Source organism: Serinus canaria, chromosome 2 (assembly GCF_022539315.1).
Source record: "Serinus canaria isolate serCan28SL12 chromosome 2, serCan2020, whole genome shotgun sequence".
NCBI classification, from domain to species: domain Eukaryota; kingdom Metazoa; phylum Chordata; class Aves; order Passeriformes; family Fringillidae; genus Serinus; species Serinus canaria.
The window spans coordinates 67,330,191-67,353,575 of NC_066315.1; the positions used below are offsets into that span (position 1 = coordinate 67,330,191).

Sequence of the window (23,385 nt, forward strand, 5' to 3'; positions counted from 1 at the left end):
AGCGTCCCGAGAGGCGCCCCGGGGCCCGGCAGTGCAGCACCCGTGCCTGGCTCAGCCTGCAGGGCTGCTCGGGAGTCACGGAACGATCGCGTTGGAAGGGACAGCAAAGCTCATCCAGCTCCATCCCCCCTACCACGGGCAGACACCTTCCACTACACCAGGTCGCTCAAAGCTCTGTCCAGCCTGGCTTTGAGCACTTCCAGGGAAGGGGCATCCACAGCTTCTTGGGGCAATTTGTTCCAGTGCCTCATCACCCTCACAGTAAAGAGTTGAATTTTAATATCTAATCTAACTCTAGGCTCTTTCAGTTTGAAGCCATTGCCCCTTGTCCTGTCACTCCAGGCGCTTGGAAAAGGTCCCTCTCCAGCTCCCTCCGGGCACTGAACCACCGCCGTGCTTAAACCACCGCGCAGATGCACACGCAGCTCCTGCGGGGTCGGTGTCCGATCCGTGCCGGGGCTGCTCAGAGCCCGCAGGGACCGAGAGTCCCGAGCGGTCACCGGCGCTGGGCAGGGCAACGGAGACAGCGACGACCGCGGACCCGCCGCCGCCACAGCGGAAGAGGCTGTGCCGCCGGAGCCGGCGGACGTGACCTCACGGCGCGGCCCCTTCCCGGCCCTCCTCTCCGCCTCTGGCATCTCCCGGCCGGAGGCAGAGGAGGAGGAGGAGGAGGAGGAGGAGGAAGGCGGGCGGGATCCGGGATGCTGCCGGCGCAGCTCGGGCGCGCGCCGCGGCACCTGCTGGTGTGCGAGCGCGGCCACGCGCGCCACCCGCGCTCGCGGCACGCGGCGCACGTGCGGGACCACGCCTACAGCTGCCGCGTGAGTGGCGCGAGCGCGGGCCCGGGCCTCGGCGGGACCCCCTCAGGGAGGCGGGGAAAGGAAGGGAAGGGAAAGGGGAAGGGAAAAGGGAAGGGTCGGAGCTGCCCACGCCGCCCGTCCCGGGCTTCTGCCCGTCGGCCGCTCCAGGGGCGCGTTGCCGGTGCCCCGCTCGCGCCAAGCTCGGTGTTCTGTGGGGGCTCCTCCGTCCTTGCCAGAGGTGGCCCGCGCGCCTCATTTTTGGGGAGGGGGAAAAGAAAAGAAGGCAAATTAGCCCCTCTGTGGTTGTGGTCTCGCACAACGTGGGAGAAACAAACTCCTTCCTTCCTCCAGGAGCGAAAGAGCGGGCGGGCAGTAGGAGCAGAGGGGTGAGCCAGTGGGAGAGGTGGTGGTGCCGATTTTAGGAGCTCTCTAAACACAGGCGCGGGGTCCAGTTTAGAAATGAGACATCGTTCAGTGCGGCAGGGCACCAGGCGGAGGTTTCCACAAGTCAATCGCACCACCTATCAAAACTTTTCACTGTTTATATATTTTAGCAAACAAAGGAATTAGTGTTCATTGGCTACAAGTTACCTAGTTCTGTTATTAGTTAGTATTCTATCTTCTGTTGGGTTAATGGGTTAATGAGTCTCCCGTGCTAATTAATCTGCACCTCAGTCTTTCTCTGCTTAGGAGTCAGGGGGTTTCTGGGGTCGGTGGCCGTGTTCTTCACCTGCCGGAATCGCCTTTTATCCTCTCAGAGATGGTTCAGCAGAGTTGCTGAGTTTATTAAGTTTCTTACTTATTATGGAAGTTCTGCCAAATGTCTTTGTGGCCTGTAGATGCTGTGTTCTGTCTGCCTGCTATCAGTGGTACATCCTTCTCCCTGAGCTTTGTTAAGCTCACCCTAGGTCTGAGATCACTGAAACATGTCCAGCCCTAAACCTTAACAGAGACCTGGACTTGACTTAAAGCTTGTTAGCTGTACTCTTTTTTCATGGATTAAATCTCCTTTCTTGTTGATTAGGCTTGAAAGTGTACAAAGGCCAAACATCAAAGAACATCCTTCCTTAAGAAAATTTGTAGGTATTGCACATTTTGCAGCAATCAGGCAGGACCCTGTTTCATAACCCCCTTCTCATACCCTGTAACTCTATGGGCTAAATTGTTAACTATTTCTGAGTTCTGAGATATTTTTAGCAGCTAATCAGAAAACTTTCTATCGGTGTGGAAGACAGCTCATTTGTTCTCTTGATCAGTGTGTGGCAAGAGAGATACACACCTGTTCTCCAAGAGCTTTGGGAAAGAAGTTTTTGGGGAATGGAGGGGGGAGCAAGGAGACAGACCTTTGTGCTGCCTGGGAAGCTTCATACTTGCTATTATTATATTACTTGCCAGACATTACCTTGTTTTCCCTGGTCTGCCAGACTTCAGGGTTCTCTTGGTCTATGGAAAATATACGGGGAAGGTTTTAAGCAAAAGGTAAATTGAAGATTCTACTTTGGTCTTTGCTTTTCCACTAAGATTACAGAAATGCTTAGCCTACATTTTTAGTTACAACTGCTTCAACAAGTACTCCAGTGAGGGCTGAAGGAGGTGTCCCAGTGCAACATCAAGCTAAAATGTATAATGATGTGAAACGAGATCTTCTGTTAACTCATACTATATAAGATCATGTCTTTACATAATACATCAAATGCTATTGTATAGTAAAAAAAAAAAAAAAAAGGAAAAAAAAACCCACCCACAAACCAAAAAACCAACACCCAAACGGCCAAATAATGTATTTAGTGTACCCAGAGACTATGAAAATTGATACATTTTGAAGACAGTAGCCTGATATTACTTTTTTTCCATCTCATTTTAACATAGTATACTGATATATCCTTGAAAATAGAGGTTTTCTTTTGTATTTCTAGTTGTTTTGGTTGGTTGGGGTTTTTTTCAGAACAGGATAGGATTTACATTACAAATATGCTCCTAATAGGTGTCTTTATTGATCCCGGAATGTGGCATGCTACCTGAAGTGCTGAAAAGCACAATTGCAGATATTGGAGAGTACTACCTGGTGAGGAATTTACCCATTCATGAATTGGTAGCTCATGAATTCATTGATGCTTTCGTGAAGAAAGGTAAGGAGGAAATCAGAACAGAACTAATGTAGCCATAATGTACTTATTTTATACCACAGCAAAATTTTTAGTAGTCTTATTAGTGTTTGTTCTGAAAAGTGTTTTAAAAGAAGGAAAGAAAAAGTACTAAGCAGATTAATTTGTTCATATGCTTTTTTCTGCTTTGTTATGTGTGACAATGTTTGTTTACCCTCACTGGGTCCAAAACTCCTGTGATTCTTCCTTATAAATTTCTCTCTATTCCACCTCACTTTTATGGAGATTCTTGTAGAAATTTTCCTTCTCCCTTTTTTGTTCCTTCATACTTCAGCACAGAGCTGTGCTGAGCTGTGCTCCACAGCAGGCAAGAGAAAAATATGCTTCCTTATTTTTTTAAATTTCACTAAGAGAGCTGTCACAGCTCATCCTTACCCAGTAGGAGCAAAGAGGATGCAAAGAAAGATACAGCCTCTGCCCAGCCACCTTGCCTTTGTGTGAACTGGTAATAAAAATATGTCTGGGAAATAATTGGGTTTTCCATTTGATGACTGGGGAGAGTCACAGGTGGAAGGAAAGAAAATGTTTTCATATCAGGGCATATTATTAACATTATGCCTATTATAGGTCCTTTAAAATATTGCCAGAACAGAGTTTATAAAAAATAATAACAATGCCATTTTGCTTGAGAAGGAAAGTTAGTCAGTGAAAACATGAGAGTGATTCAGATGGTGTTTGTCATGTTTGGTTGTCTTGAAGTGAATTGTTTATCTTGACGTCTCTGTCTTTACAGACTGTGTAATCTCATGTTTTTCTGCTTTACTGTTAAAGGTTCATGCTACGCACTTACCTATAAGACAAAAATTGATCAAGATAATACTGCTGCTCTGCTACCAAATGGTATGGGGGATTTGTTTTGGTTTCAGTAATACATGTCAGTTGTGGTCTGGGTTGTTTCTGGTTGGGTTTTTTTTTAAATTTGGAATGATATAAACTGGAAAATAATGCTTACTGTACTTGCCAGCTTCGTTAGAAACACATGTGAATTGGAAAAAATACTAATTTTAGCTCTTTTTTTTAATTCATGCTGTTAAATTATTCATTTCATCTGAAGGAAGTTAAAAAAGTGTAGTCAGATTGTCAATGCTTCAACCATAATTGCAATTGCTACATAATTGCTTTGCAGTCTTTACAAAGATTGCAATCTTTGTAAAAACATTGCATTCCAACTTCATGTTTCCTACTATCTTTAAGACAGAATTTGTATCAAAAAAGAAAGTTATCAGCACTGCTTAGGAACACTTTTAAAATATTAAGTGTTTATTCTCATGAGATCCCACCTTGGGTACTTCATTCAACTCTGAGTCCCCAGCACAGGAAGGACACAGACCTGCTGGAACAAGTCCAGAGGAGGTCACAAAGATGCTCACAGAACTGGATCACTTCTCCGATGAAGACAGCCTGAGAGAGCTGGGGTTGTTTAGCCTGGAGAGGAGAAGGCTCTGGGGAGTATCAGAGCACTTGCCTGTACCTAAAGGGAGTCTGAAAGTGAACCAGAGAGAAATTTTTTAACAGGTCATGTAGTAGTAGGATGTGGGGGAATGGATTTGAACTGGAAGAGAGTAGATTTAGGTTGGATATTAGGAAAAAAGTCCTTACTGTGAGGGTGGTGAGGCCCTGGAACAGGTTGCCCATAGAAGTTGTGAATGCCCCATCCCTAGAAGTGTTCAAGACCAGGCTGTATGGGGCTTTGAGCAACCTGGAAGTGTGTCTGCCCATGGTAGAGGGGATGGAGTTGGATGATCTTAACTGTACCTTCTAAGCCAAAGCATTTAATGATTCTGTGAGGATTCTGTGATTCCCTGAGAAGTATGTAGCATGTTAAAAGTCTGTTTCAGTGGTATCACAGTTTTATGAGAAGACATCATAAAATGTGCCACATCTCAGGTGAAAAAGTGAAGCTCTTTTGAGCTTCAGTTGCATTGTCCTATTTCTGTTTAACAGTATATAAGATATAATAGTAATACAAACTGGTCTATCTGCCCTCCAGCCTAAGATGCTATAATATGACAAGTGCCCATGAGGGCATGAATAAATTCAGATTGTTCAGAAGAATTCTTTTATATGTCTGTTAGCACAGTCCTGGCAAAATGGATACTTGATAGTGATGGAGTTTGTGTGATACAAGTGTTACAAGCTCTGCACAATTATTGCAGAGGCGGTGTTGCAGTTCCTGGTGATGTCACTGTCTGAACTCTTCCTCAGCAGTCTTATTTGTTTGTGTTCTGTTCTGTGCTGTTACTTGTGCAGTAGAACCCAAGGACTGTGTTGGAGAGAGAGCTCTTGTATGAAGCTCTGTACCAAGCAGCAGCAGCCAGATCTAGTTTATGAGCACAGAAGCAGAGTTGTTCCAGCATGTATCAGCTCATCGCTAGCAGGCGTAGTTTACTCAGTGTGAGTAGTCCCAGTGGACATGGAGGAACTGCTTTTGTTTATTTAGCTGAGCAGTGCATGTTGAGCATGAATGTTTACTAAATCAGGCCCTTGTGCAATGTAGTGCTCAGCTAATGACACAGCAAGTGCTAGAGGATGAGTGAAGGAAAGATGGAGACAATGAACTGAGTAATACAGTAAAAAAGCTATGACTATCTCAGGAATAATATTATGCTTTTCTTACTCTAGTTCACAAGAACTCTTTGATAAAAAAATAATAATTGAGTTATAACCTTTTTTTTTTTAAGGATTAATCTGGTAATCCATTTAACTGGAACTAAGGAGTCTGCATTACATTAGTAATACCATTGATCTGAAGCTAACATTGTAAAAGGTATACAGTTCTCAAAAGACTTCAAAGGGAGCCAAGTAGAAGATTATTTCTATTAAAATTTGGTTTGTTTATAGGTAAACTAATTCTGTCAGTGGATAAGGATACTTATGAGGAACTTGGACTGCAAGGTTGCCCTTCTCGGTACTCTGGCAAAAAAGTAATGCGATATAGTAAGTACTTCTATAAATGGGGCTTATTTAAGAAGCACCTTGTTCAGCTGTTGGAACTTCCCTTTCACTACAATTAGTTGTTGTCTAGGTTATAGTTTTCCAGATGCAGCTACAAGGACTGCCTGAAGAGAGAAAGTACTTTTCTCCAAGTAGTAAAGCAGCTTTAAGGACACAAATACATCACCTTTTCAGTACTCTATAAAATTTTTAATTTCAAGGGTTCTCATTGTGTTGTTTCTACTGGAGTGATGTAGTATTTAAGAATTTTTGCATACTCTGCATGATGTCAGTATCTTCTGATTTAAGTCAGAAAATTTTAAACTGATTAAGGAGGTGTTTAAAATGTGTACACTGTACAAAATCAGTCAAGAGCCTCACCCAAGGCTGCATGTTTGAAAGGCAGAATTGTTCTGTGTTTCACACATCTAAAATAGTAATCTCTATGTACCAAGTACTTGAAAAACATAATTTTTTAACAGCTGCAGAGGAGACATCTCAAGTGTGAATTTTATTAATTTGTTTTTTTAGGAAAAAATACCCTAACATGAACACTGTGCCATCTCAAATGTATTGGAACTTGCAGCATTTGATAGGTGTAGTTACATAAAAACTTTAGGAGGGGAAACTTGTCGCCTCTAGTAAGTATTTTGGCAAAATGCGACATCATTTTACCATTCTGATCATCAAAATATATAATGAAATTTCCATTTGAAAAATAAATATAACTTATGCATGGGACAGTTCACCTAAGAAAAAGCCAACCTATTGAAAAAGTGTCATTCTGTATACATTACTTGTTCTTAGAAATTATGGGGGTTTTTTTACAGCTAATAGCTTGCCTGATTAGCAAGATATTTTTAAGGCACTGTTCAGGGACTTCTGTCAATGCCATTTCAAGAGGAATCTGTCCTTCCAGTCAGGAGGAAGCAGTTCCAGATTATATCAAAAGAAGGACTGCAGGAGGTGAATATTTATTTACATAATGGGGAGTCATATTTGCATAATCAAATACTTTGTAAAGATTCTGCAAATGTAAAGAGGAAGTTTAATGTTCTTTGGTTTCTTTGTGCTCTTCTAATTTAATAATAAATTTTATTTTAATTGGGTACCAATAGCTGTTGTGTATTTTCTGCAGTTATCACTATTGACTTGACTGATGCTGGCTTTCACCCTGAGAGCAAGAAACATAACAGAGTGCTTTGGGCCTTGAAAGAAAAGAAACCTTTAGAATTTGACTTCCTACTGGCTTGGTATAATACAGGTAAATAAGAACCAAAAGCAAAACTAAAATGTAACTGACATGAAGTCCAAATATTTTTTGTTTACTGTTTTTTTTCTAGTGATTTTAGAAATGCCTTTTCAGTGGAGGGAAAAGTTAGATTGAAATGTGTATGGGTGGGATTTTATGTTTGTTTTGTTTATTTGTTTGGGGTGGGGAGGGTGTTACTTCCTGTGCACAGAATATCTCAGTTCAGGAGCACAACAGTGATTCACAGGAGTTGCTTCATTTCCTTTCTCTATGTTGCCCAGGCTTTCTGGCAAAACTTTGCCTGTTTGATGGTGCTGCCTCTTCTTTATACATTTCTGACATATGTAACCATTATCAATACTCTTTTTTTGGTTTGTATTTTTTTTATTAATACACATAAGTTATGTATCTAGTTGCATACTTAGGGTGGGGAACTCTGATTCCCTCAGTAGTTACAGGACATGTACAGATTCCCTGTTTACATTGTGTGCCATGTACCTGGATACACAGACTGCTGTTTGATCACTTTATTCTCAAGCACTTGTTTGAGGTTGCAGCCAAGTAAAAGGTTGCTATAAGAAATTATACTGTTTCAAATAATCTTCTACTATTTGTTTATCTACTGTTTTCTAATTACACTATTTTTTCTTCTGGCCTTGTTTGTATTAGCTCAGAACAGGCTGTATGTAGGGATATGTAGCAGTTGCATAGGACTGATGAAAACTGCAAGTGTCTGTACTGAAAAACATGGTTTTCTTCATCACAGATATGTAGCTTTTGGTGTTGTTTTGCTTTGAGTCTCCACACTAGGGAGAAATGATATTAGAAAGGTCCCTGAGGATGCTTTCCCATCTCCTCTTTGTATTGTTCATTTTTCCTGGCTCTTTAAGGCCAAGACTGAGAAGGTGTTAACTCATCTGAGAAACAGAAGCTGTTTACAAGCTCCTTGAGGAGTGTCCCATGTTTCACTTTATTCCTTCATGCTTCCCCTCCCCCTTTCTAAGTACTAATCATATGACAAGGATGCTTTCTTGTTTGTCATACAGAAATTGTTTAAAGGCTTGCAATTCCCGTCCTTGTAATCTTCAGGAAAGAGTCACAGTGAAGGCTGTTGCTACCATAAATGGTGACATAAATCCAACTGAGGTGGCAGATCTTCACGCTCAGCTTGCTTGGATTTATTGACCCTGGACAGAGAGCAAAATGCCTTAGGGTCACTATTTTTCATATGTTTGTTGCTGCCCATGCTAACAGCATTCAGGAAAAATAGCATTTTTTCCCCTCACTTTCTTACATCCCCAAAACAGGTCAGGTCAGTCATTTCCTGAATATGGAGTTAAATCTGAATGCCTTTCTGTGCAAGAATCTTGTGCTCATAACACACAAAAGACTATTATTTCCCTAGTACTGACAAAAATAAAACTTTTATAGGTTTTTATTAATAGATATCAGACATTGTGTAGATTCTGCTCTAAGGGAAAAAGCAGGCTGTGTTTTGTCAAGAGAATCTGTGTCCTCAGTGAACATTGTGCTTTCAGCCTTCCTACTGATATCTGGTGTTTCTTGCTATGGCCAGCACTGCAGGATTTTTGGTTTTCATACCCAGTTTTCCTACATTGTGGTTTAGGCACCAAGAAGAACAGGAAAAGGGAATATGTCTTTAATGACAGAGGCAATACAATGTTTTTTCTATTGCTGTAATTTCTATCACAATGTTGCATATTTATTGGATGAAATTCAGTGCCCTCTGGAAAGCTTTGATGATGTGCCTGGTTGCTGTTAATATAGAAAGCTGTGCTGTAGCTGGAGGAATTATTCTGTTAGGATCTGACTGTAGTTTTTGAGATCTCCTGCATTTAGGGCTCGATGTGTAAAATGTACAATTTTCTATATTTTACTAAGAATTCTAGGGCAAAATTATACATTATTTGAACCTGTTAGGCTAACAAGTGCTAATTAGAATGTAAGGAAGATCATCTCTTCTGGCACTTCTCAGACTTACGTATATCTTTATAAAGATACTAAATTAAGAAGAATTCAGTCTTTGTCACTGTGCCCTTTGCAACAACCTTTTTTTGAGGAATGACTAAAAAAAATTGAGCTTAACTCTCCATTTTCTACTCCCCCAAATGATTGTCCTTGATGACATAAATATGGCTGATAGACTTTAAGCAGTCCATATTTTCTGATAGGAGATTGTAGATACAGCATTCCACAGTGAACTCTACCCTATTCTTGAATTTCTGCTGTTTACACACGTCTTTTCTGTGGTATCTAAATGTTCCTCTGCACTTTAGACTTTTCATGAGTAAGGCATTATTTCTTGGTCTCCTAGACACCCATGATTACTTCTTGAAAATAGCACGTATTATCTGGAATTTGAAATTTAGGAGAATTTATTCCACATCAATTACCTTCCTGCTTCAAAAGCAAGTTGGTAATATCTCTGAATTTAAAATATGCCTGCTTAGGTTAGTTTTTTAGTCTAAATACTTGCTGTTTTGGATCTCTTACTACTGCTTTCCCACACGTCCATCAAGGCACATTTAATTCTTACAGCCATACTGCATTGAAGAGTTATCTGGGAGAGGAGAGCAGGGGTGAATTTATTCTTCTAGTAAAGCAACGTTGGTGATGTATTTTGATTTTTTTACCCTCTCTTCTTTCTTTTCTCTTCAGTCCTTATGCTCCAGATTATTCTGGAATTTCTCTTGACATCATTGATAAATCTGTTCTTAAACCTCTAATCACATATTCACTTTTCCATTATTCAGGGAAAATGCTGTTCTGAGATGACATTCCTGCTCCATTTTATCTGTTCCTTTTCAGGAGCACTCTGAGTTCATCTTTTTAACAAGCTCATTTTATTACTCACGCAGTTAATTCCACTTGAATTTTGTATTGGCAAATCTACACTTCGTAGTGAGATAGCAAATTTACTGAGCTGTATTAAGTTGCTGAATCTTGCACTAACTTTTATTTCCAAGAAGATAAGGAAGCTGAAGATTGTTTATATACAAATGTTTCATGTATTCACTGCTCCTTTTGTTTAGTACTTTCGTAACAGCTGTTTGTGATACTGTGTTGTTAAGGTGCAGAGGGATCAACATTGATGTCATACTTTTCAAAAAACCAAATACAGGCCCTGAAGCCAAAAATAACATTCAGCACCTTAAGGGACTTGCAGTGTCCAGTGTTAAAAAGTAATGATCTACAAGGAAAACCAGAGGAGTCCTGCAGTACAGAGGAGCTCTTTGAATGGCTGGGTGCTGTCTTGAATCAAGTTAGCTTGTAAGTACTTGAATTTGTTTGATCTTTAAAAATGTTTTAAGTATGGAAAACCACAATTTATTTTAAGAAATAGTTGAATAAAAATTAAGACAGACACTGTTTTATAAGTGAGAGTCTTTTATGCAGTTAAATGTTTATGTACGTCTTGAATGATTTTATTTGTGTTTTTAGGGATACCCATATGTACTGGAGTGGGCTGGGATAGAGTTAATTTTCTTCACAGTAACTGGTGTGGTGCTGTGCTTTGTATCTGTGACCTAGAGTGTTGATAACAGGGGATGTTTTAGCTATTGATGGGTAGGGCTTGCACTGTCTGAAGGCCTCTTTCTGTCCCTCCTATGGCCCTGCCAGTAAGGAGGCTGGGGCTGGGCAGGAGGCTGGGAGAGAACCCAGCCAGGACAGCAGACCCCAGCTGAAGAGAGGGATATCCTACACCATAGGATATGGTGACATGCTCGGCAGCAAAAGCTTGGGCAAAGATGGGTGGGAAATGTTCCGAGCTCCAGCGTTTCTCTTCCCAAGTCAGTTAGAAGCCCCGCCTTCCTGGAGATGACTTCACATCTGCCAGGCCTTGGGAGGTAGTAAATTAATTCCTTTGCATGCTTTGCTTTGTGTGGAACTTCTCCTCTGCTTATTAAATTGTCTTTATCTCCCGTGCGTTTTTCTCCCATTAGCCTTTCAGTGCCAGGTGGGAGTGGGTGAGGGGGCAGCTGTGTGGTGTTTGGGTGCTTACAGGGTTAACCCACAGCACCATGAGATCTTTTGTATTGATTGCTTAGTCATTAGTTACTTAACATTAATTTAGATGATATACATAGATCCTACTTGTTTGGTACAAGTTCTGATTACTCAGACATCCTATAGAATATTTAAAGCATATTTATTTCAGTTACTTTATTGTTTTTTCTTTCAGAGACAACAAATCCTCCAGCTTCCTATCAACCTATTGCTGTCCTGAGCCCAACACAGTGGTGGAAAAAGCTTTTTTGTGCACAATCACAGGCTTTATAATTCCTGAGAAGATTATTCAGTTATTGGAGCAGCTGTGGTAAGGACTGACAGAAACACATTACTGTAGCACTTGTACTCAAACACTTCTTGTTTGAAATCACTTTTAAATACTTTTCAGTTGGAAATAAATAACAAAATATATAAATGTAGACTTTTGTTTTCATTAGGAAATTAACTGGAAGCTTGACATCAGTATAAAATGTAAAAGACAATTTTGAATGCCTTGAATTTGAAAAGGCTTGCCCTGTTTTTTAGTCATGACTTTGGTTTTTATCTGAATTTCTAAGAAACTGGTACTCCTACGTTTTTAAAATGAGGGGTGGATGCTATCTGGCTTTGATTATTCATAATCTATTTCCTCTCTGGTGGTAAAAGTATTTGTGTCAAGCATAGCCTTAGACTACTTTACTTCCTCCAATGTCTTTTTTCTTCCCTGATAGCATTGTTCTCATTAAATTCTCAATTTTCTGAAAGACAGTGCATGCTGTAGGAAAGTCAGAACGGCTAGTTCACAATTTAGGACTTTTTCTAATTGCTGCAACTTGCAGGTTTGCCATGTATAAAACTATGATAGGAATAATAGATAGTCAATCTTACTTTGTTCCCTAATGTTCTGAATATTTTGAATATTTTCAGAATATGTTTGAATATTCTGAATATTTTATTTATTTCAAGTTTATTTATTATGGACTAAACTTTTTAACTGTTAATAATTTTTCAATGAAGTGTGTCTTTGATTGTTTTACTTTATACTGTAGCCTTGAATGTGCTGCCCATTCCATTATAATCATCAATTATCTTATCTTCTTGCCTGCAGTTGCTATTTTGGTGAACCAAAACTGGCACATTGGCTGACCTTAACTGTGCATGGCTTTGCAGACAGCCCTGTTTCCTGGAGAGAAAGTGAACATGGTTTCCACAAAGGAGGAGAGAACTTGTACAACTTTGTCATTTTTAGAAATCTGGACTACTGGCTTCACATGGCTGTAGGAGCTCATGATGATTGTCCTCCATAAAGTTATGTCCACAGAAGAAGTTCTCTAATCCTTGTTATGGACAGAAAACTAATAAAATATTTTTTGTACAGGTAGTTGTGTAACAGATTAAGTACTGGGAGTCTGATCGTGTTTTTGTTATTTGTGACCAATGGAAAGAATGGATCTTTGTTTCTACACTGTTACACAATGCCTTCTGCAAAACTTCAGAAAACTTCACAGCTTTTAGGAAAAGTTAAGTTTTTGAGAGTTTTTCTCAGGAATCCTCTTTTCCAGGAGCAAATTTGGAATTTGAAAGTTAGCTTTACAAATTGCTAGCTATAATATTTGTCAGGAAAGCTCATTTTGGGATTAAGTGTTTTATTTCTTTACATTTAGATATCACTGTTAAAGGTATTTCAGCCTACATGCTAGCAAAATAAACCAAAGGGTGGATGTGTTCTCCTTGATTTGGTAATGGGTAGGAGAAAAAGGTGAGGAGAAGGTGTGTGGCACTGGGAGGGGCACCCATTAAATGTGGAAAAAGTGAAAGCTTACTGACCTGCCCCCCTGATTTAGCAGATCACAGCTGATGGTCAGAAGTATGGTTCTGACAGTGATGCAAAAGTCTGCTGCTTTCTTTCTTAACTGACCTACACACATGCACACAAAATCTCTGCTTTGAAAGGGAGGGTGTGGTTCTTGCTTCCAGGCCAACCCATGGAGCTGCGATGTTATTGCAGACACGTTTCTGGAAGGGAAGCTGTGAGGGATGTGCCCTCACACAATGCACTTGATGTAAAGCAAGTTTCATGAACAGTAAGCAGTCGTGCTGAGAGCATAGGCATCTATAAAGAATCCATGCTACTCCTGTTGAAATCCATGGAAAGGTGGATGGTGGTTTGGGGAAGGTGGGATTTGGGGTTTGTTTTGAGAAATGAGTATGTATCATTAAAGTACCAATACAGTGCTAAAATTGAAGTTGCTCACTTGATGGAGTGAGAGATTGGTACTGAAAACTGGGGAAAAGCTGTAGTGGAAATGTCAGGGACAGTGTTTGGCACAACAAAGCAGAAAGACTATGGGAAGCAGCTAAGCTCTACTTTTATCTGTTTATTGTTTCTCTTCAGTGAGGGGAATCATGCTGGATTTACCAGGTGGTATCTGTCTAGCACACCCCTCCACTACCCTAACCCTCTTTTGCTCAAGCTCTGCTACATGTCCTACAACTCCACAGAATCAGCAGTTTTTGAAATGATGATGTTATTTCTCAAGATTGTGCTGCCATGAGATGTTTCTAGTAGGCTGCCAGGAGCAGAAGTTACATGTACAGACACAGACTCACACAATCACAAACTGAATAGACAATGGTACAAGAGTCTGGGAAAATTCTTGCCTTGGCACATGACTAGGCAATACTTAACATGGTTGTGTTTCATTACTGTGCATCAGTGTGAAGGGCTTGAGTGTTGACTGAAGTCTGCTTTTGAAAGTGTCTGTTGAGGCATTATGGACTTTCTTCTCGTTACCAGTTTCTTTTATGTATATTCCTTTTTTCTCTTGACCAGAGGGTCAGGTTTTTACTTGAGACTTCCTGGAAGCTACACCTGTAGCAAAAATTCTAAAAAGTTTAAAATCCTACATTTTTATGAAAAATTGAAGTTTGTAGCTTCAGAGCTACTAACTTCAGAGCTACTAACTGCAGGCCCTGTGAATGTGATCATCTTTCTACCAGATTCTAGTAAAACCTTTTCCTCAACAGTGTATGTAGGCATAAAACCAAGTGTAATATATTCTGCTTGAGAGGAAAAAAACATCCAGAAGTAAGAATCTTCTGTGGGTGGGTTTGCTTCCCATAGTGGTTCCAGAAGCAGCTGTAGGACTTTGAAGTGCAGCAGTAGGACCAGGTGAAGTGATCTTTCTAATGAGAATCAGGTGAAGTGATTTTTCTAATGGTTGCAGGAGCACACTGGGCTCCTTGGTGGAGAAGGAGCTGCAGAAGTGCTGGTGGGTGCACAGTGATTGCCTCAGTGAGGCCATTCTGGAAGGCAAGCTGAGAAAAAGGATTTCAGCTCCCAGTTCTCTTCAGCATGTGAGTGTTAAGGTTAATTTTTCATTTTAACTTTTTTGTGGATATCTAGGGAAATCTCAGCAGATTGGTCAGTAGTTACCTTCCCCTCCTGTGTACACAGGCCATGGACTGCAAGCATTTCTCAAAGCTCAGTGTTGTGATGGCTGTGCTGCATCCTACAGTCTGTAGTTGTCTGCTAATGGTGGCTCAAATGGCTTTTCCAGCTAGGGAAGGGATTAAAATACTGTCTGTGAATCCTGCAATTTGAGATGCTGGGCTGGTTTCTAGCTTTCTCCTGTTTTCTTTAAACAGATATAAAGTAAAATTGAGAAACCTCGTGCTGTTAATAGGCACTGTAGTTGGTCTAATTTGAGGCTCCGTGAGCTGATACTCTCCTAACCAGATCTATGCTTCCTAGCAAGGTCCAATGTTATACTTACCTCCAAGGAGAGAGACTTTCCTGGATTTTGTAGTTGCAGAAAAGAAAATCTGGGGTGGAATTTATTCCTATCTTACCTCCTTCAGGAAAAAAAAAATTGCCCAAGGTAATATTTTTTTCCTGCGATGAGGTACAGCAGCCTGTCCTTTACCATCCCTATGGAATGCTGTGTCTCTCCAGGCAACTCCCAGGCATGGAGGAGACCCTTGCTGAGAAGAGGAACAGGAAGGCATTGCTCACATGTTTGGGGATCCCGTTAGGAGGGAAGATCTGGGACCCAACCAGGTGGGCAGTAGTTCAAGGAGGGATTGGCCAAGGCACGTGAGGTGAGAATAAAAGATTTTGCCTGAGAATGAAAGATGGCTGCTGGTGATGTTCTTGCCCTTTGTGCCTGCCTGCAAGGGAGGACAGGAAAATGCAAATGTTCCTGAGAGCTGCAAAAGTAATGGGGAGCAGCTGTGCACCAGCTGCTTCTGAGATCAAAGGCAACTAAGTGCTTACTAAAAAATTTTGCCTCAGGGGAGTGTTTTATCTAGCGTGGGGAAGGAGAGCCAAATATCTGAATGCAGAGACAAGCCTGAGGCAAGCCGGTTGTGTGAGAAGTAGAGGTTTTGTTGTCCTGGAATGCGGGCAGACAGTGATAAGCCACTCCTTGAGAGCTAGGGAATTGCTCTGCTTTAACCTCAGCCTCTCTGCTGTTGTTTGGAGAGGGAATTTTGTTGAGAGCTTACTGGGGGGTAGCAGAACCCTCTGGAAATGGGCCACAAAGACCACATGCTGTTCCAGGCACACTATCTTTGACTAAGTGTTTGTGGGTGTTCACAGATTGGTTGGTGTAGAACAAATAGAGGACAACTTTCATGTTGACAGAGGAAGGTGAAAGCTGAGGTAGTTGGATAACATGTGTTGCACAGAATCACTCTAAATAGAACATATCTGCCTTTTTGGTTTGCAAATGCTGCCTGAATCAGAAACCTGCCTGGAGAAATAAAGGTATGTGTGTATCCCATAAAGGTGTGCATCCCTCTAGGAAGAGTGGGAGACTAATGATGGTGATGGTACCACCATTGATGGTTGTGTGAGAAAAGGAATATTAGCATGAGGGGGCTCTGAGAAACGTTGTGAAAGAGAAATTTCTTTCTCAGTTTCCAGACATGCAGGGGGAAAACAGTGAGACTTGGCACAGGCAGAGTTTGGGGAATGCAGGACAAGAACCTGTGCTAATCTAAGGTAGCTTGAAAGAGAGGTAGCACAGCTTAATGAAAGAGAAACATCAGCTCTCTTCTGGTCGCATCATGCTCTCATTTACTGGGAAATATCCATTTTGGAGAGGCTAGTCAATATGTAAATTTGGATGACTGGAAAAAAAGCCAACTTGATATCTCATCAGCCTAGGGTTTGAATAGCAATTGTGGGAGCAAGGAAGGTTTCACAAGGATGGACCATAATGTTCTTGTTGGAAGCGATTTGTGTGCTTTTATTATTCCTTGCTACAGGCTGCCTCTCTTTGGTTTTTAGGGAAGGTATAGAAATGCCAAAAATTTACAGCTGTCTTGAGATAGGTCAGATTCTGTTGATGTTGCTGTCAATTGCAATTAGCAGCTGGGCTGCTCACCCAATGCTGCAGAGCCACGGCGGAGTTTTGCTCATGCAGGGAGTGTCCCTGCTACAGCTACTACAAAAATAAATGGTGAGGCACACAAAAGATATAAAGGAAAAGAAGAACTTGGAGGGATGTTTCTCTTCCCCCTCTCATGGGAGGTGCATAGCAAATCAGTGGCTGATCTGGGATTAGAATGAAAGCTTTTTGTAGCTAGTCCAGTACTCTAGCTGCTAGATTATAGTTCCTCTGATGCTGTTAATTGAAGATTAATGCATGCAGTTGACTCTGTCTTAATGTGGCAGCTATGCTGGAACATGCTTGAACTGTTTCTCTTTATAATTTTTATTCACAGAGCAGAGTTTAAAGACCAAAACTGGAGACGAATTGAATTAGTGTGCTATTAAATAACCACCTCCTTCTGAATAGTAACAAGAACATCAGAAATATCTACCATAAACTAAGGCAACTTCTTATAAAGCAGTGGCCTCTGTTTCACCCTTGGAAGTAGCTCCCAGCACTACTGAACAGAACTTATTTTAATACAGCTGTATACAGGAGCAAAAAGGGGGAGCTAAAGGGACTTTGAGCAGTTTTCAGCTTTCCAGAAAGCAAAAACAGGGAGCCTTGGCTAAGGCAAGTTTCTTTTAGTTGGCTTTCTTAGAGCAATTTAGTTATTAGAATATGGATGTGTTTGACTTGGGGAATTGAAGAATATCTTAAGAATATTCCTAAGAAACATCCTAAGAATATCCTAATAGGCTCTTCTGTGCCCTCCCCACACCACTGCAAAATATAGATAAATATTGTTATTAATATTATTGCTGCTAATGCCTAGGGGAGATGTCCGGGTTTTATAGATACTGTCAACCTTTCTGCATCATCTTCCAGTAGGGGTACAGAGAATGCAAAGGAACTAAGTTTTATTGTGTTGAATAACAGCACATTTATTGATTTATCATGCAGCCAAGTATTTCTAGTTTTGTCGCCGTTTCAGCCCTATTCAGTGCTGCCAGAAGGAGTATGCATTTTTTAAAGGCTTTATCTTGAGGCTCTACAGGAAGCTAGTGCTATTACATAGCAATTTTCACAAGTTTTTGTAGTTTGGCATGGAATTAAATCCTTAATGAACTGGGCACTCCTCTGTCATTTGGACAACGCTGATTCCTATTTATGAAGAGAGTTTTCTTCTTTGTTATTGGTTGGAATGAAGAATTTAAATGATCAGCTTTTCCAGAGCAGATGCAAAACCCAGCAGTGGTACATTGGTCTCTATGCCTGTTTTTTGTTCAGATACTCAATCCATCTTTAGCTCTCCTGGTGTCAGAACAAGGTGTCGTGGCCCCATAAAATTATTTAAATATGTTCACATATTTTTGAGCTTTGTGATCACCGGGTATAACTTGCTTTCCTATAATTGACTTAAATGCCATGTCATGTACTTGTGATTGATCTGACAGGAAGGTGGTGGTGTGTTCCTGGTGTCACTGACATCTGTGCTGCTGTTCAGGATGGCATGACTTGCATCTCTCATGTTAAATACTTCAGAGTCACAGTCTGAGACTCGTGGAACCTCTGTGCCTGCGCTGATCTTAAAGGTCAGTAGGAATAGCTGGCATTTAGCAATTCAGTGTATGGGTTTGCAAGCTCCATGAATCAAGTATTTAAAATTATATAGCACCTTCAGATTATATCTGTAAAAAGCAGCAGTGTCTACAGAGTTTTGAAGGCTTTAAAAAAGCAGACCATAGTGGTTATTTGTGACAATTAATTCCCCAAGGCATTGGCAGCCTTCAGGCTGGCTACCCAGCCCCACAAAGTGCATTTCCTTTTCTTCTCAGAGCAGAGGTGCAGAGAAGTGGGAGTGCTGAGCCACCTACACTAGCTGGGAGACAGTGTGAAGGATTGCAGTGCTCTTTGGGCTTCTACTGCAGCCTGCACTGGTGGAAGTGGAAATTTGGTAGAGGTGTTTTGGTTGGGTTTTTCAGGGTTTATTTTTTGGGGGGGGATGGGATAGGACATGAGGACAGACAGTTTGAGATAGAAAGTGAAGGATGCCTGGTGTGCAGTGATAGAGACCTCCAGGTTTTACTTGTAGCCCTGGTAACAAATTGGTGGCTGACCTTCTGCAAATAGCTCAGCAGTTCTGAGCTGCTCTGACGCTTTCCCATTCAATGCAACAGCCTCAGAGATGCTCCTTGCTTTGCAAAGCACTCTGAGAGAGCCATAGGTTACCATTTAGTGTTCACAGAATTTACCTCAGAACCTGGAATTGGTGCTTGGCACAGCCATTTTCCTCTGAAGACTGCTAATCAGAGTGGGGTGGTTCTGGCCAGGCCTTCAGGGCAAAACAAGTCCTATCTTTCCTCTACCTGCCTGGAGGGTGATGAAAGTGAAGGAAATGGGATGGGGTTTACTCTGCTTAAGGCAAGTCTGTAATGTGCTGGAAAAACATGGCTCATTTTAGTCAGCAGCATTGCAGAGAACAGGGGGATGAAGGGTAACTAAGGGTAACATGGAGCATTTGGGATATTTGTAAAAATGTGAGATGGCTTTTCTTATTAAAAGAATGGTTGTGCATCATTAAAGGCATCCAAAGAGAAGTGGGAACATGCTTTGTGAATCAGGAGGAAGAGCAGTCCTTAGCAGTTGCTAATCTATTTATGTTCCAGTCATGCTCAGAGTGTGGCTTTGAGGTCTGCAGCTCTTGTAATTGCCTGGAATATGTCACTCTGCAGCAAGATTCATTGTTCTGGTCTCCCTGAGAGGAAGGCTGGGGTTTTTAGCTGTAGGACTTTGCTTTCAGTCGAGCAGAGAGACATTCCCGTGCATTGTTTTCCTGAAACACTATTAATTATGGCTCCCATTATAAGCACGTCACTTCCATGTGATCTAGGCAAAAATTGATGCATTTGGTGGGAGGCAGCCAAACCTTTATTTTGGGGATTATACATGAGGTTTAGGAGCCAAGTTTTGATCCCTGTTGATAGAAGTCCCTTAAACTTTGCAGAATCAGTAGGATGCTTTTTTGGTTCCCTGATTTCTCAAAGGGTCAGAGACTTAATTTTTTTCTTTCCTTTTTCTTTGCTTCTTGCTGCCAGGCTTTCTTTGCTATTCCCCAAGCAACGCTCAAAACATTTAGACATTAAGCTTCTCATTAAATTAGAGTGAAATCAGAGCTCTGTGCCTTGCAACAAAGATTTAGAGGGGCAAGATTCAGCAGGGATTGGACACGTTTTCGGGAAGCGATATAAGATGTAGCTTCAAAAGGTCTTCCAGCCCAACCCTCACCCCTGTTACTCTGCATGGGAACCTCTCCACTCTCTGCCTTCCCTTGAAGAGAAGTGAGTGCTTTTTTTTAATTATGAAAAATTCCTGTAGCTTTCTTTCAAGTCCCCAAGGTATTGTTGGCCGTGGGAACCCCTCGTATAGCTCCTATGGAAGTGGGAGCTTGGAGCATAGCCATGACACCTCCATGTAAGAAAGCACACCAGCTCAAGGCTAAGCTCTTCACTGCTGGTGGCACACCAGGTGGAAAAGCCAATGTTTTATTCTACAGATTTGTTTCCTTTGTGAATGACAAGCTATGCTGACTTTTCCTCTCTGGGGGCTCAGAGTGGAGTTGCTGCTCAGCTTCAACTAAATGTGAGATTTTTTTTTTTTGATCCAGATGCTCTTCCCTCTGCTTCTTCTCTAATGCATGGCTGGATCAAATCAATTATATGCTGAAGGGCTTCTTGAGTGGAGAGCAGTGAAGAAAATTGTTAATGTGACTGTCAGAAGGTAGGCTTGCCCCATGCTGGGCTGCTTTGGTGCTTCATAATCTGGAACTGTTCTTTCTTGTCTTACTCCAGAGTAAGCACTGCTGAGTTGGCTCAGGAAGTTCAAGTCCTCCTGGATTCACTGACGTCTGTTTGTAAAAGCTGAAAACTGCAGCGATTGCCCATGATGGATGTTTGGCTGAAGCTTTTTCAACAACACAGAAATGGCTCCATGAACCAGACTTTGTCCAAAATGTCATAGATGCTTGTCCCTGTAGCTTGTGAGGACGCGGTAGAAGCACTGGAGGTTTATAAGGTGTGCAGCTCACGCAATTACTACTCTGAAAGGGTTGTGGTCAACCCTCTTTTTACCTCCAAATTCAATTTCAGCCAAAAAAAACCCTAAAAGGATAAAGATGAAAATGGGTTTAAAAATTGGTCTGGACACGGACTAAATATGAAAAATTTTGTCTTGAATCTTTTTAATAGTAATCTAGAAAGATATACAGTATTTTCCAGACAAAAGATGAGGTTCTGATGCGTTTCTCTCCAAACTCAATCTCCAAACAATCTGAGAGTCTTGTGGTCACAAGAGAACAGAATGTTTAGATAGTTGATTGCAGTGTGAATAAAGAACTCTCAGGTTCTTCCATGGTGTCCTGGATTTGGTAAGAACTCTGAGCATGTTAAGTTTATTCCATTCACAATCAAATGAGATGAAATACTGCCCTGTCCTAAGAGAAAATCTATAAGTACAAGAATCTGTGCAAAAGAAATCAGGAAGCTGATCAGTCTTGTGCAAACTCTTTTGGTTTCTTGACCTTGTACAACTATGGCAAGAAAAAAAGCCTCTTGATGATTGCCCATGAAAGGCATTTAAATGTTTTTTGTTGCAAGCATGCAGGCTTATTTATAAGTACTGCTGTGGGTGACATCATCTGGTGACAGCAGGCCCTAGAGCTGAGTCCTCTCATCAGCTCTGAGTTCTTCTGTGTGACCCTGAGTTGGGGCTTATTTTTCTGGCATCAGTTTTGTCAAAGAATCCTGTTTCCATTCAGAAGTAGAAATAAGTAGCAGCTTCTTGTGGACTTCAGTTTCTCTTGACTTCACTCATCTTCAGTTTCCCTTTTTTTTGTTGTTGTTTTTTGACCTCCACAGATTTTTTCCCCATGTCTCTAATTTGAAATTACTACAGTTGGTTTTATTGCAGAGGGTAAAAACTTTATTCCTGCTGTCTAAACCTTTCCTGCATGAACTTTCTGGATGTTCTCAATGAGGGATTCACTAAGGGTAGTAGCTAATTAAGAGTGAAAAGGTGCAACTTCTGAGCACTTTGCCCAATTTCTAATTAGTTCTCATGCTGAACATGAAATACCACAGCCTACTAGCACCATCATGTCAAGTGCAGTACCAATGTGTAGAAACAGACAGTCTTTGCCTTTTGGTACTTCCTTTAAAAAAAAAAAAGTCATGGAGAAGAGCAGCAAAGCTGCACAAAAGATTTTGCTCTTGCTACAAAGTGGGGGAGGGTGCAGAAGAGGGAAGTGAGGGAAGTGCACTGCAGAGTGTTTCACCCAATCCAGTGTTTTTAAACCTGATTGGCCTTTTTAAAGAAGGATCAGAAATGTCCTTGCCTCATGGTGCTGCAGTTGGACAAGCAGCTTGTTGAGTTGTGTCCCTGTAGCTGTTCCGAGGGTGTTGCTGCCAGCAGGACAATGCCCTCTTTACCAGGTTCTGGGGAATTGCTGAAGGGATCCATCACTCCTGCTTTTCCTTCTCTTTCAATGGCATCTGGCTTGCCTTGGAGATGGAAAAGGTTAGTACATGGGAAAATCCTGAAGCAGGCTGTCAAGAGCCGTAACAGTGTGAGACAGTGAAAACCAGTTCTGAGATACTGTCAAGAGCCTGGGGAAGTTTTCTGGGAAAGGAATTGAAGCTGACCCAAGAGAAGTCTGGACTATTAAGTTAATTATCCTGTCATGAGGTTTTTGAAAGCAAAGATGGAGCTCTATTAGCATGCTGGCTTCATGGCAAGTGAGAGCTGGCTGGAGCCTGTTCATCTGAATGTATTTTTGGGATGAATTAGAGTCTAAAAGCCTGTGGGTTTTGCTGAAAAATGACATTTTGAAAGAAGCAAGTTGGCTGCTAGGATTCAGAATCACAACAGAGCCAAAATAAGCTTCATATTTCTTAACCTCCATGTCACTGTGAGGTCCAGATTATCCCAGGTGATATGCAAATGCACAAGGATGGAACACTGTGAGCTGCCAGGCTTTCATGGGAAGGGGGCAAAGGAAAATAAACCACAGTTGTCCCTTATGTAAATATATGGCAGGTATGAAAAAGACTGAGCTATTCAAACCTGATAACGTTTGTGAGGAAAGGCAATAAGAACAGGAAAAAGAGGCAGGGATATGAGTTAACTGAAAACTCAGACTGTGACTTCAGCATTTGGCACAAGTCAGCAGAATAAATAAAGCACGGAGATGCTGGGGGGCAGGGAAAGAGACGTGTCCAGAGCAGCACAAACAGCGAGTCTTGAGCCAGGGTACTGTGCATTGTGCTAGCAGGCATTGAGTTGTGTTTGTGGGAAAGCTGGATAGCAGCAAAACAGACTGAAGGATTTGGATACAAGCAACCAAAAGATTGTGCTCCAGTCATTTTTGTGCTCTGGTGGGGATCAGATGCAGCTCCAGGGGACTTCAAGGATGAATACAGACATAATGCTAGGAGAGAAACAGGCTTTCTTTTTATTAGAAAAGATGCAGATTAGATGAAATTGTGATTTATGTCATTCTGAGCATGTGGGGAGCTGGCATCTAGGGCTGAGAAACCAGAGTATTACAAAGGCTCAAGGAAAAAGGAACTGGATCCTGAGGGACTGCTTATTCTCTCCTGATACAAAATAATCATTAGGAAAGATAAACTTATTAAAATTAGGTAGTAAATCTAATTTTGGGCAGATTGTAGCCAACAGTGCTCAAGGTCTGTGTGAGCCCTTCATATCAGTGTGAATGGCCAATTAAGAGCATAAATGTCTCAGTTTCTCTGGTGTTGTACAGTAGCAGCTGCAGGTAGCTCAAACCA

The 23,385-nt window shown here is 41.4% G+C and overlaps 2 protein-coding genes across 3 annotated transcripts in view; both read left to right on the forward strand.

Annotated features, from left to right (window-relative positions):
* Nucleotides 1–23,385, forward strand: part of LYRM4 (LYR motif containing 4) — a 615,895-nt gene that overhangs the window by 109,590 nt on the left and 482,920 nt on the right. The window lies entirely within an intron of this gene.
* RPP40 (ribonuclease P/MRP subunit p40) lies at nt 642–12,543 on the forward strand. 2 transcript variants are annotated; one of them, XM_009090578.4, is made up of 8 exons: nt 642–821; nt 2,785–2,929; nt 3,737–3,805; nt 5,807–5,902; nt 7,038–7,163; nt 10,244–10,442; nt 11,356–11,490; nt 12,271–12,543. In XM_009090578.4, the coding sequence occupies exons 1-8, from the start codon at nt 702–704 to the stop codon at nt 12,467–12,469; spliced, it is 1,089 nt and encodes a 362-aa protein (XP_009088826.4). In that variant the 5' UTR covers nt 642–701; the 3' UTR covers nt 12,470–12,543. The 2 variants fall into 2 exon arrangements, with proteins under 2 accessions (XP_009088826.4, XP_030084003.2); XM_030228143.2 differs by lacking the exon at nt 642–821 and adding an exon at nt 1,073–2,279.